The sequence below is a fragment of the Bos grunniens genome, chromosome X (genome assembly GCF_055505025.1).
Source record: "Bos grunniens cultivar Pamir isolate PY7600 chromosome X, Bosgru_T2T1.0, whole genome shotgun sequence".
In the NCBI taxonomy this organism is placed as follows: Eukaryota; Metazoa; Chordata; class Mammalia; order Artiodactyla; family Bovidae; genus Bos; species Bos grunniens.
The window spans coordinates 126,032,217-126,046,227 of NC_141194.1; the positions used below are offsets into that span (position 1 = coordinate 126,032,217).

At 44.1% G+C, this 14,011-nt stretch overlaps 1 protein-coding gene across 1 annotated transcript; it reads right to left on the bottom strand.

The window, feature by feature from the left end:
- Positions 1-307: 307 nt before the first annotated feature.
- Positions 308-9,248, bottom strand: LOC147341320 (zinc finger protein 75D-like). The gene is made up of 5 exons (XM_086389182.1): positions 8,703-9,248; positions 7,337-7,526; positions 6,548-6,639; positions 6,092-6,218; positions 308-617 (listed from the first exon to the last, which is right to left on the bottom strand). The coding sequence occupies exons 1-5, from the start codon at positions 9,147-9,149 to the stop codon at positions 391-393; spliced, it is 1,083 nt and encodes a 360-aa protein (XP_086245308.1). The 5' UTR covers positions 9,150-9,248; the 3' UTR covers positions 308-390.
- Positions 9,249-14,011: the final 4,763 nt, after the last annotated feature.

A 14,011-nucleotide genomic window follows, 5' to 3' on the forward strand; every position in this document is an offset into this window, starting at 1 on the left:
CCATGGGCCGAGGTGATGGGCTGACCCTCCGAGATGCCCAGGAAGTTGCCTCTCATCCCCAAGTTGGAAATATGACAAGGTTGTCCAGAGGGCCTGTGTGCACCCTGCCTTGCCTGCTCTTGGCTTGGCAGCTTTCCAGGCTGGCTTCCACGGGTCCCTTCCTCCCCCAAGCCCCCCAGGGGCTGGATATGTAGATGCCATGGCAACAGCCTCCCTCCAGCCCGCAAGTCCAACCTCTGGCCTCCTACCTTTTCGGTCAGGGTCAATCATTCATGTTTCTGATGAAAAATTTCTTTCTTCTGCTCCCTCCTTAGGCTAAAGTGAAACAACAGGTTGGCTGCACTCAGATAATTTCCTTGAGTTTCATGGAAAGGGCCCGTTTTGAGAGTTTCAGTGCAGTTTGTCACCAGGCACGAAGTGGCTGGCGAGAGCTGGGGCTTCGGGACTGCGAGGTCGTTTCCGTACCCTGCATGTATCACCGTGATTTTCATTGCCCACTGTTATCTCAGCATCTTTCATTGTGGCCTTTCCTAATACTTCGCATCCTGATGGTTGTATCTCTAATGTAGGAAGAGATACAGGTGGGTCATTTCCAGTGTCATTTGTGAGCTTTAACCCTGTTGGAATAAACAGAAGAATCAGCCATCTGTTTCGCAGAACAAGAAAACTGTCGGCATGGAAGAAAAATCAATGCTGACAGCTTTTTAAAAATACAGGAAACAAGGGATTTTTGGTCCAATCTGGACAAAATGGCACAGACCCATTTTTCCCTGGTCTTCCTTTCTGGGCACAACTACAAATCCATTTAAGAATGCAAGATACAATGAACAGAGAATTCTATAAAGTGGTAAGAGGAAGGCAAAATGGTTTGGGACTCCAGGACTGGAAGAGTAACACAGTAGGTATCTTACATCCCCACATCCAGAAATGTAGGCAACCCAGATCTCGTGTTTTCCAAATCTCAACCGAGCAACAGAAGGCTACCTGAATAGGCTCACTCCATCCGCAATCGGAAACGGGAAACCATCTTACAACATCAGAACTCCAATCGGAGACGTAAGATTGGTCATGCAGAACTAGCAAGATGGACCTAGCTAACCAGCCACTAGCAGCCGGCCCCAGGAAGCCTCTTCATCCCTAAGGGTCAGAGGTTCCCACTGAGAGACACTCTAGCCTAAGTAATGATCTTCCTCATTCCTCACTCTCTGGCAGCATGAGCAGGAGCACATGGGAATCCCAGCAGTACCACATAAATCGAGGAGACCAAAATAATACCATAAAGGCTCTGAAAATTAAGCTGTCACTAGACACATATTCCACAAAGTAGAAAAGAACTTACATGCTAAACTAAAACAGAGTGACTGCCCATTAAAATATTTAAATAGGACTCAGACTCTCCTAACATAATAGACAAAATGATCAGGATACAAAAAAACAGATCACAAATCACACAGAACACCTAGAACCAAAAAAAAAAAAAACCAAAACACAACCTGAGTGAGAAAAAGCAATCTGACAAAAATGGAATCAGATTGGTAATCAAAACCACAAAGGCAACAGAAAAATTTTAAATATATGGGGACAAATGGAAATATACTTCTTAATAATCCATGATTCAAAGAGAAAGTCTCAAGGGAAATTTAAAAATACATACTTAAATGAAAATGAAATTATATAATATAATCAAAATATGTGGAATGCAGCTATAGGAATGCTCAGAGGAAAATGTATAGCCCTAAAGGCACACAACAGAAAAGAGGAAAGCTCTCAAATAAATAATCTACGTTTCTACCTGAAGAAGCTAGAATAAAAGGAAAATAAAAATTGAAGGAATAATAAAGATGACAGCAAAAATTAAACAAAAAACTTGCTCCTCAAAAATTAATAGAACTGATAAACCTGTATTAACTTAGGCAAAAATGAAAGAAGATGCAAACCATCCATATCAGGAAGGAACTGGGTCTATCACTACACGTTCTGCAGCAATTAAAGAGATAATAAGGGAATACTATCAGCAACTTATGTTCACAAATGTTAAAAGTTAGGGGGAAATGGGTAAATTTCTCAAAATCTACAAACTACCAGAATTCAACCAGTGTGAAATAGATAATCTGAATAGCACTCTGAAAATTAAAACTTGAACTCATAATTAAAAAGCTGCCAAAACAGACATCTCCAGATTCATATAGTGTTACTGGAGCATTCTACAAAGTATCTATACAATTAACACCACTTTTATATCATCTCTTCCAGAAAACAAGAACTATTACCCAAATCATTTCATAAGGCCAGTAATTACCCTGATAACAAAATCACACAAAGACAGTACTCAGAAGGAAAACTACAGACTAACATCTCCCATGAACTTCAACACGAAAATCCTCAACAAAATATTGGCAAGCTGAATGTAACAGTATGTAAGCATTATATACCGTGATCAAGTAGGATTTCCATATTTGAAATCAACCAACATAACCCACCATATATCAACAAGCTTTGAAAGATCATAATCCCATTGACTGACACAGAAAAGTATTTGACAAACCCTACATCCATTAACGATAAAAAAAACTCAAGAGAGACTTCCCTGGTGGACCAGTGGCTGAGACTCCACATTCCCAATACAAGCGGCCCAGGTTCAATTCCTGGTCAGGGAACTAGATACCGAAAGGACGCAACGAAGAATTTGTATGCCACAACTAAGTGTTCACACACTTCAACTAAAGAGATCCCGAGTGCTGCAATGAAGACCCAGCACAGCCAAAAATAAATAAATAAAACCCTAGGAAAGTTAGGAATTATTATCAACCTGATAAAGTATCAATAAAAACCCTGCACGAACATCACATGTAAAAGTGAAAGACATAACGTTTCCATGATAAAACTGAGAAGAAGGCAAGGATGTTTGCTCTCACCATTCATATTCAACATTGTACCAGAAGTTGGACCTACTGCAACAAGGCAACAAATAAATAAAGAAATAAAAAGCACTGTAGATCATGTGACTATGTATAAAAACCCCAAGAAATTTACCAAAAAACGCCTTCCTAGAACTCATAAGCAAGTTCAGTAGGGTCACAGGATAAAAGAAGAAAACATAAAATTAGAGGCAGACCTATATAAAAACACTGAACATTTGTTTTAACAAAAATTTAAAATAATACCATTTACAGTTATGCCAATGAAAATTAAATGCTCCTGCATATGCTTGGCAAACATGTAGAGGATCTGCACACTGAAAATTATAAAAAGTAGATGAATAACTAACACAAACATAGATAAAATAAATTTTTTTCTCTATCAGAAAGTTGGTGATGGGACTTCCCTGGTGGTCCAGTGGTTAAGAATCCACCTTCCAATGCAGGGGACTCAGGTCTGATCCCTGGTTGGGGAACTAAAATCCCACATGCCCCAGGGCAATGAAGCTAGCACCCTGCAACTAGAGAGAGCCCTCGAGCTCTAACTAGGGAGGCTGCACACCACAGTAAAGACCCAGTGTAGCCAAAATAGATAAGTAGATAACATTTTTTAAATGATGAAAGAAATCAAAGAAAACTTGAAAAACATACTGCGTTCATTGTTTGGAAAAATCAACACAGTAAAGAGATCATTCCTCCTCAAATTCACATATAGTTTCATGTTATTTCTAGCAAAATTCCAAAAAAGTTTCTTATAGATAAGCGTATTCTAAACTTTACATGGAAAGGGACAGGCCCTAGCATAGCTTAAAATAAAATTGATCTTGACAAAATACAGTGGGAAGAAAGACTCACACATAACTCGATGGAACAAAACAGATACACAAGTATGCCCAACTGATTTTGACCAAAGTGCAAAAGCAATTCAATGGAGGAAGGCCAGCCTTTTCAATAAACAAGGCTGAAGCAACTGGACCTACACAAGCAAAAACACAAATGAGCTTCAATCTAAATTTCATATCTTATATAGAATCTACTCAATATGAATCACAGACTTAAATGCAAACTTAAAAAACTTTTAGGAAAAACATAGAAAATTTTAGGGATCTATGGCTAGCCCTGATAGCAAAGATAACCGGTAAAAAGAAAAGTGAAAAACTGGGCATCAAAATAAAAAACTTACTCTGTGGAAACCCATGGGAAGAGGATAAAAGGAAAAATATACAGACTTGGGGAAACTACTTGCAAACCATATACGCTAGAAAGCACTACAATCTATACAAGAACTCTCAAAATTCAACACTTAAAAAACAACCAAATGAAAACCATGGCAAAGGCCGTTTCACTGAAGATAATATAAAGATGGCAAATAAGCACATGAAAAACTACATCATCATCAGCTATTAGCGAAATGCAAGTCCAAGCCACAATGAGATAACATTACATACTTAACAGAAAGCCAAAAAATTTTTAAGTGGTAATACTATTAAACAATGGCAAGAATGTGGAGAAAGGATCACATCCATTGCTGGCCAGGAAGGTCAAATAATGCAGCCACTCTACAAACCAGTTTAGCATTCAACATCTAATTACCATATGAAATGGCAATTTCACTCTTTCACTCTCTATCCCAGAGAAACGCAAACTTACCATCTCTACACAAAATTCTGTACAGGAATGTTCATGGCAGCTTTATTCACAATAGCCCAAGACTGAAGACAGCAAAAATATCTTTCAATCGTTTATCAATATTACAGAACACTTCTCAGCAGTAAAAATGAATGAACTACTGATACACACAATAACTCAGATGAATTTCCAGGGAATTATTGTGAAGGAGAAAAGTTAATCTCCCAAAGCTCTATTTTTGAAATGACAAAATTTTTGAAAACTGTAAGCAGATCAGTGGTTGGCACAGGTTGGTGATGAGGTAGGGTGTGGGAGGGAAGGGTGTGTTGTTGTATTGATAAAAGGGCAACAGGAAGGATCCTTGTGGTAATGGATCTGCATTGGGGTGGTGAATATACAAACCTCCACGTGATCAAATCTTATATAACTAAATACATACACACCCACCAATGAATACAAGGAAAATGAAAGTATGAATAAGGTCAGTGGACTGTACCCATTTTATTATCCTGGTTGTGACGTCATGTACGTTTGCAAAAGTTATCACTGAGGGAAAATGGGTAAAGCGTATATGGGTTCTTTGAATTACATTTTAAATATGCTTGTGAATCTACAAGTCAGTCAATAAAGAGGTTAATTTTTAAAAATATAGAGGAACAAAATCTTAAAATTGTTAAGCCTTTATAAAGGCTCCTATTAAGGAATTTTCTCCTCTTCCTATATGTACGTTTACCTCAAAGAGACTCTCCAAGAATGTCCTCGAACTCTTAGGGACGTTGGGTCTGTGGTTCTTGCCCTTGTGCTAAACAGATCACTTTAAGTTTAGGGTGCAATGATAACGCTCTGAGAATAAAACTTGGAGGTCATGGACTGCCATCTAAATTCCAGACTATTTTCAGAAAAAGCGAATAACTCTCTATACTTTTATTTACTCCAAACATTTAAATGGGCAGAATCTTAAACTCAGTATCTTCTTTATATTCTACCGTGGCTGTGGCTGGATGTACAATGAGGAAGCTAGGAACTAACCCTAAGGACACATGGAAACGTCGTGGGACAGGAGTCTTGTGGTATTCCAGCAGACCTGGTTAGAGATGAGGCGGCAGAGACCAGGATGGTAAGAGCAGAAGAGGTTGAGACATGGTTGTATTCAGGAGCTCTTTTGAAGACAGAGTTAAGAGTACTCGCTCCCTGATTGGCTGGGGGGTAGGGGATAACAAAAGGACTGGAAAAAAGGATAACTGAGAGTTTTGGGGCCTGAACACCTGGGTAAACTGTGCTTTCTACTGACATGGAAAAGATCTGGCAAGAGTGGGCTTGCAGGGTAGGGCAAGAGTATGATAGATCAAGCAGTCTACTTAGGAGAAAGAGGTGTATTTGTAAAAAGCTCTCCAGGTGATCTGGATCTGCCTTCCCTCTCCCCTCACACCATCAAGCTGAGAACCAACCCACTGCTGGGACACTCTCACAGGTGTGCATTTTCCATGAACTGAGGATGTAACAGATTGCTCAATTGCTGTACAAAGGAAAGGAAGACTCTTTACCTACAGAGGCGACATCCTCATAGAGTTCCTGCATTACATCAAGGTAGAGGGTCTTCTCATCAGGGGTCATTATTTTCCATTCTTCCTCGGAAAAATACAAGGCCACATCTGCAAATGTCAACGGACTCTAGAGAAGAGAGTAAGTTGTAGTTCAGTACTCGCTACAACAGAAGCCGTCCTATCACTCATTTCTGAATTACATGGGAGGCCAGTTACCAAAAAAGTTAAGAGAAGATTCAAGGGAAAAGGAGTGAGATGACAGGAAAGGTGCCCAAGAGATCAGTACACGGCTTGGGAGGTGCCCAATCCCACAGCGCCAATCCTAGTTGCCTAGGGAACACCCTGGGCTAATGTGCCTCAGAGCATCTGCTGTGTAAGGCAGGATCATGGGCAGCAGAGAAAAGCAGACAAGGCCACATTCAGGCTGCCTGAAAACGCTTGTAAAGTACAGCTCACCTGGGACATAGGCAAGGTGAGCTTAGATGCCAACTTGCAGCTTGGGGTGCTTTTCTCCTCAGAAAAGGTTGGACTCTCTTCAGCAGGCACAGCTGTGGGGAAGGAGCCAGAAAAAAAATATATTTTTTCTGTTTATGAATACCCCAAACCAACTTCTACAGTTTAGGACTCCCTCAGTAAAGACAGCTCACCTTCACGTGTGTGTGTGCACACACGAGCTCACACATGTGCACCACAAGTGGCCTTCTCATAAATTAGAACCAAAAAGCCACCACTCCATAGAACTGGTTCCCAGTTTTCATTAAATGAAAGGAAATCCACTGCTTTTCCTCTCATTAAAGAAAATGTTCACTGAGCTAGGCAAGCATTAGAGGTGTTTGAAAATTAAAACCTTGGTGGGAAACATGGGAGATTTCTTTTATCACTTTTTTCCTGGTGTACAATTCTCTTCCCATTCTGCCACTGACAGCCCATTTCTGATCCCAATTTCTCCTCTAACTTCTAATGGTGAGATGACCCCCCTGCCTTGTCCCTGCTCTACCTTCTTCTCCCCTCTCAAATTTCTATAGAGAAAGGTCCACATTGTGAATACCAGGGTTCTGTGGTTTGGATGCTTCTGTACCCCAGAATGGCCTTCACCTTCACCCACCACAGACCTACTGTACTCTCACTAGAAACACATCCTAACTGAAAGCATGACTGGGCACCTGGAAAATTCCCATGCAATGCTCCCTGAACCAATTACTATCACAGCTCCCAGGAGAATATAATGATGATGAAACTCCTCACCTCCTTTATCCACAGGCTGGCTTTCTTTGTGAGTATTCCAGCCCGGATCCTGCAGTACTTGGTATATATTCGAACATGCTTCCTGGAACACACCCACTGGCTGGGGCTCTGCTGGCTTCCACTTAAAGCCTGGGGCCACTGCTGTTCCTCCCAAGAGCGCTGTGTCATTTCCCAGTTGATGGGTTGTGACCTAAAAATAACCCCCATCCTCATTAGAAAAGAGCTTTTGGTTTTGGGGTGGTGATGGAAGAACAAATAAGAGTAGAGTCCAGGTTTGGGGAGCAGTAAGGAAATTTTTAAAAATGAAGAGATATTGCGCCACGATTTTCTCACAAAGAACTGTACACATGATCTGGGAAAATCAGATTAAAATGAGAGAAGCTATGACTTGCTTGCCTCCACACCTCCTTGGACAGTCACAGCTCAGGCCAAGAGCAGGGTAGGGGTAGGCTGTCTGTTCTCTCACTGCCTCCAATCTCTTGCTTTCTAGGCTTGGATCCTTGCTTTAGTGGACTTTGATTTTCTAGTTTCCTCTAAAGAATAAGAAAATGAATAAAAGAGGGTTTTCTGTCAGGTGGATTTTCCAATCCTCCCACGTCCAGGGAACAATTTCATGGAGAAAGGGGATGCAGCGGAGGAAAAAATGGGGAAAGAGCTGGATTCAACTTTCTGCCATATACTTCAGGTGTATAAGACACTTGTGCTCCTCAAGGCGGGGCTCTCAAGGACAAGTAGGCTGCCATCGCCCCAGGGCAGACCTGGTTACCCACTCACCAGCAAGGCCAAGGCAAAGCAATGAAGGCAGGCCATGGAGACGCTTTTCTCCTGGCCCTGCGATGTGTGTTCCCAGCCCAGAGAGCACCACCCCTCAGCATTCAGATTTTCTCCATTTTACTGTTAGCTTTTTTCTTCTTTCTGATCCTTGTTTCCCTTTTCTCTTTCCATTTCCTCTCTTTCTTTGCAGTCTCCCCAGAAAGGTTTGATTTATACTTTGGCTGCTACCCTCTCCTGCCTTTGACCTTTAAAACCCTGCATTTGGAGGTTTTTTCCTCCCTTCCTAGCATTTTCTTGCCTTTTATTTCTTGGCTGCTAGGTCCTATCTCCTTGGCCATGCTAGGCCAGGCCCACCACCTTCAATTCACCCTGGCCCTAAAGAGGGCAAAATGCATTTCTTTTTCTAAGGCCAGGAAAAGACTCTCAGGAACTCCCCAACCTGGAAGCTGTCAGTGCAAGCCTGTGATTTCAGATTGCACTTAGTTATTCTAAAGGAACAACAGAAGAGTGACTTAATCCATCTCATTCTCCAATTATTGACCCCACTTTCACCCTCTTTCACAGTGTACATGTAAGGAATCTTTCTGCTCACCTCATTGCTTATTCCACCAGATTCTCTCTGAAAGCGGTCTACCAGGGCCACAGCCTCTTTGACGTTCTGTGGATGATACTTCTGCACCCAGTTCTGGATATGACTGGGCAGAACGTCCAGGAACTGCTCCAGCACCAGCAATTCCAAGATTTGCTCTTTTGAGTGGATCTCTGGCCTCAGCCACTGAGAGCATAATTCCTGCAGTTGGCTGACAGCCTCATACGGTCCAGGTGTGTCATGGTAACAGAAGCTCCGGAAGTGCTGGCGAGCACTCTCAGGATGAAGACTGCCCATCTGTGGGCTGGATTTCTTACTCTTATTGGAACTCTCTTTCACAGACCTCTTAGTCCCCTGTAAAACCTCCACATGTGGGTACAAGCATGCAGGCGCCTTCACAGGGCTCATCATTATTTGCTCTGGGAACAGCTTTTCTTCTATTTGTGACATCCTCCTGGGCCACCTGATAACTGAGGCCTTGTCAGCTTTGGTACAAAACCAATGAGTGGATCTTCTCCCCAAGGGCACTGAGAGAGGGGAGGAAAAAAAAAGTACACGTCAAGAAGAAAGCCACATGACACACATTTACTTACTTATCAGAGAAGAAGAACAGAAAGTTATCAGAAAAGGAGGAACAGAAGTAACCGTTCTGCCTCCTCTTTAAAATTAACTGCCACTCGTGAAGGCTCAAGACTCAGGACATGTTTTCAACCTTTCCTCTGTTACCCAAGTTTGAAACAAATATACAACTCTGGAAAGAGAAATGCTAGTTCATCACTTTTTCTTTAAGGTTGAGGGATGAAAAAACTTACATGCATTTGCTAAAAGGAGCTTTGATGTTATCCAATACTTAATCTGTGTACTTCCTGTCCCACCTTTATAAATGGGGGTATTTGACTTTCTCTACATTTTAATAGATCATTCCAGTTTCTTATCCTCAGTGAGATGAGGGACAACCGCTCTGTCCCTTCATCTTCTTATGCAGACTGATTCCTTTGCTTCATGGAACATCTAGATTATCTTTTTCAGCATATTAATACTTGAAGGCAAACTGAAACACTCAGATCAGAAAAAAATTAGAGAAAAAGTAACCTTATTCCTTTCAGCAAGTTTCGCCCACTAAGCTATTAGATGGCATTAACACTGCTTCATTGGCACCTCCTGGGAACACATATGAATGTCACTGTGGCCTTGTTCACAGAACACAATGGCACCCCACTCCAGTACTCTTGCCTGGAGAATCCCAGGGAGGGGGGAGCCTGGTGGGCTGCCGTCCATGGGGTCCCACAGAGTCGGACACGACTGAAACGACTTAGCAGCAGCAGCAGCAGCAGGAGCCCCTTTCTACCTGTGTATGAAATTTTCTGCTCACTTAACTAGAAAAACTGACAGCTCGATTTGTTTCCAAGATATCCAAACGTCACACTCTTAAAACACACACACACACACACACACACACACACACACACAAACGGAGAAACAGGGACGATTAAGGATCTTCGGAAACAAGAAAGGTCCTAGAAAAGGTAACCCTTGTCTTGACTTGACATTTCCTCAGGGTCATAGAGATTTTTAAGCAAGGCTGACGATGGCCTTGAGAGTCTGATTTTCTCAGAGGTGACCCAAGAGAAACAACAACAAGGCTCTTTCAAGGAAGCCACAGGTGTTCAAAGGAATGGCTCCAGAGGTACAGGGACACTTCCTGCATTTCTCTGTCAGCAGAAACTAATGTCTTGGAGGCTGAAATGACCTCTTTCTCGGAGCTTCCCTGCTAGCTCAGTTCCGCCTGCAATGCAGGAGACCCCAGTTCGATTCCTAGGCCGGGAAGATCTGCTGGAGAAGGGACAGGCTACCCACTCCAGTATTCTTGGGACTTCCCCCTTGTGGCTCCGGTGGTAAAGAATCCGCCCACAATGTGGGAGACCTAGGTTCGACCCCTGGGTTGGGAAGATCCCCTGGAGACGGGAAACGCTACAGTTTCCCCAGTGTTCTGGCCTGGAGAATTCCACGGACTGCATTCGCAGAGAGTTGGACACAACTGCGCGACTTTCAAATTCACCAGTAATATGCTCATAAGCCAGCAGAAATGGGCAAGTTTCGCTGGGTGCCCTGGTAGGCCTTTCCGCCCTACGGCCCACCTCCACCTTCTGGGTCCAAAGTACCAAAAGCTCTCAACACACCAGCAGCCTCCGAGGCGACTTCAGCAGCAACCCTGGGGTTTGTTTCCACACGGTGTCCAGAAGTTTGCTTCCGGAGGTTATATATGACTGTAGGTGCTGGCCTGAGTACCGGCCTCCTCGAGAACAGGTATCGCCGGGTCTCAGACCCACCCGCCGCCTGGCAAAGAAGCCACAGCGACATCGAAAAGGCCGCCCGCCCCGGCTGACTTCCGCCCTTCCCCCCACCCCCGCTGGCTCGTGAGGTATCTCTAAGGGTATGGCTCGGGATTTCTCGAGGCTCTCCTGACCAAACCCCCAAGGAAAATCAGCTTCTCGATTACCTCCACCCAGCTCTGGCTTCCGTGGACGCCAATTCCCTCTTCCTGGGCTCGGCTATCAAGTCACCACACCTCACGCCGTCGCGGGGAGGCAGGCAGGTGCGGGTTCCCGCGCCCCCGGGGGCGGTGCCGGGAAGGCGCGAGGCCCCGGGCGCGCGCGGACCTTGCGACTTCAGTCTCCGGCGTGACCCCTCTAGCGCCTCGAGACCGTACCCCGGCTCGCCATTCTGGGGTCTCGTGCTGTGGGCCGGGCGCCCACCGGAAACGAAAGGATGGCTTCCGGTGGCTGCGTGATAGCCACGCCCATCACCCCCTCTCCTCTGCCCCCCAAACCTGCGTAGGCGCGCACACGCGAGTCAGGAAGCGTCCCGCACGTCCGCCCCATCCTGGGGTCAGCCCCGGATGCAGAAAAAAAGGACAGTTCAGGTCACCGAGTCTCGGGCTCACGGGAGTCCTGGCGGCGCCGCGAAGGAGGTTGTCTCCTGCGAGCGTCCGCGATCTCGGACCCCCGACTTGCCGCGTGTCTTGCGCCCAGATTACTGCCGAATCGCGTTCCAACAGCCGGGGGCCTTTTCTCCCAGGAAGTTCGCCTGGCTAGGACCCCTGTCCCCGAAAGTCATCACTAGGATTGTCCCAGGGACTCGAGTTAAGAGGCTTTTGGTCCTCCTGGCCAGACCCCTCGCTGGATCAGGAGCAGTAGTCCCTGATATTTTAAAAATCCTTTTCTGGTTTGCAGGCACGTGCTTCCCAACTATTATTGTTTATTCTTGATGCTGCTGCTGCTGCTGTGGCCGCCGCCGCCAAGTCGCTTGAGTCGTGTCCGACTCCGTGCGACCCCATGGACGGCAGCCCACCAGGCTCCCCCGGTTCCTGGGAGTCTCCAGGCAAGAACACTGGAGTGGGTTGCCATTTTCTTCTCCAATGCATGCAAGTGAAAAGTGAAAGTGAAGTCGCTCAGTCGTGTCCGACCCTCAGCGACCCCACGGACTGCAGCCTTCCAGGCTCCTCTATCCATGGGATTTTCCAGGCAAGAGTACTGGAGTGGGGTGCCACGGCCTTCTCCGTTATTCTTGTTAGGTAGGTTTGAACCTCCTGGTGTCCCTTCCGTTTACATTTCACTTTGACGTATAAAGAAATTCAGATACAGGACGCGGCGTCCGCAGAGTCACGTGGATTACAGGTGGCAGATATTAGACCAATTGTAGGTCTCCTGTTGTCATAGCCCATGCTTTTGCTACTGTATTATGCATCCCTGAAGAACAGGACTCTTGTTTCATCTTACACGTCCTGTACTGCTTAGCATAGTTCTTTGGAGAAGGCATCTTTCTAAGAACCCGGATATCTCATGTTGTCAGTGTCTCCAAATTTTCATTGTTTACCTATTATTGAGCCATTTCGCGGAGAAGGCAATGGCACCCTACTCCAGTACTCTTGCCTGGAAAATCCTATGCTCAGAGGAGCCTGGTAGGCTGCAGTCCATGGGGTGGATAAGAGTCGGAGAAGTCTGTGCGACTTCACTTTCACTTTTCACTTTCATGTATTGGAGAAGGAAATGGCAACCCACTCCCGTATTCTTGCCTCGAGAATCCCAGGGACAGGGGAGCCTGGTGGGCTTCCGTCTATGGGGTCGCACAGATTCAGACACGACTGAAGCGACTTTTCAGCAGCAGAGCCATTTGGACAAAAGTTATCTATAAGACTCGAAGACAAGAAATTATGTGTAGCTCAGTTGTACACTGGAGATGAAACTGACCTTAGTGTGAAAAATCAGTGTGAGAAACTCCTCTGGCAAGGATACCAGAGATCTACATGCCAAGGAGGAAAATAAACAAGAGTGCCTGTTCTCCTTTTAACATGCAAACTAAGATTACACTCAGAAGATAAGGTTAACCCTTATTTGCAGAGCAAAGCTGCCCTAAAGTGTGAGAGGACACCGTGCATTATCTGTGATTGTAAAACTAGTAAACATGTTTGCTTCACCAAGGAGTCGTTTTCAGAATGATTCTTTCAAAGCTGTGTTCCTGACGTGAGGCCTTTTCAACCGAATGTTTTATGACAATGGAAGAAAAGTCAGAGCATTGTTGCTTCTGGATAATTCCAGGCTTACCTTTCAGCTGGGTCACTCACCAGTGAGGATGGTCAGATAAAGGCATTTTCTTTTTCCTCTTTTTTAAATAGTGAGATTTGTAAACCATGTGAAATTTAATATTAATCTGCTCGAAGTTATTCCTTATAATTGTCTTCAATAGAAATTAGATTATACAGTTAGCCATTTAGAATGAATATGGAAATAAGTATAATGATCTCTTCAGTTTTCCTTATAACCTACTATGGCTTATATGCTTCAAAGAAAAGAAAAAAAAATTTAAATGGCTAGAGACTCCAGGAAGACAGGTTGTAATTCACTTAAATTTCGTTACATATTATTAATATGATTAGTGGTTTAAACATACATTGACCCGTTTTAAAACGTTTTTCCGTTATAAAACTCTGCATAATTAAAGGTTTATAGTTTACTTATAATTTAAATCCATAACGCCCAGATCCCTTCCATACTTATGTTTTGTCTAATATGTTTGAAACACTAAGTAAAAAAGAGAAACTATGAAAAAACTGTGTAAAAAGGATTTTCTTTCCTGTAAACACTTCAACTTTGAGTCACCCAAGGAATCAAGATGAGATCCTGAGCAGCAAACAACTTTATAGGTGGACGGAAGAATACTGGAGTGGGTTACCATGTCCTCTTCCAGGGGATCTTCTTGACCCAGGGATGGAACCCGTGTCTCTTACATCTCCTGCATTGGCAGATGGGTTC

Bases quoted from the DNA above. Each gene is read 5' to 3' on its own strand.
- LOC147341320 (XM_086389182.1), bottom strand. From the start codon at position 9,149: ATGTCACAAATAGAAGAAAAGCTGTTCCCAGAGCAAATAATGATGAGC. The intron at 7,527-8,702 runs GTGAGCAGAAAG...GGTTATTTTTAG, and splicing joins CTGGTGGAATAAGCAATGAG to GTCACAACCCATCAACTGGG. The intron at 618-6,091 runs GTAAAGAGTCTT...TTATTCCAACAG, and splicing joins TGAGGATGTCGCCTCTGTAG to GGTTAAAGCTCACAAATGAC.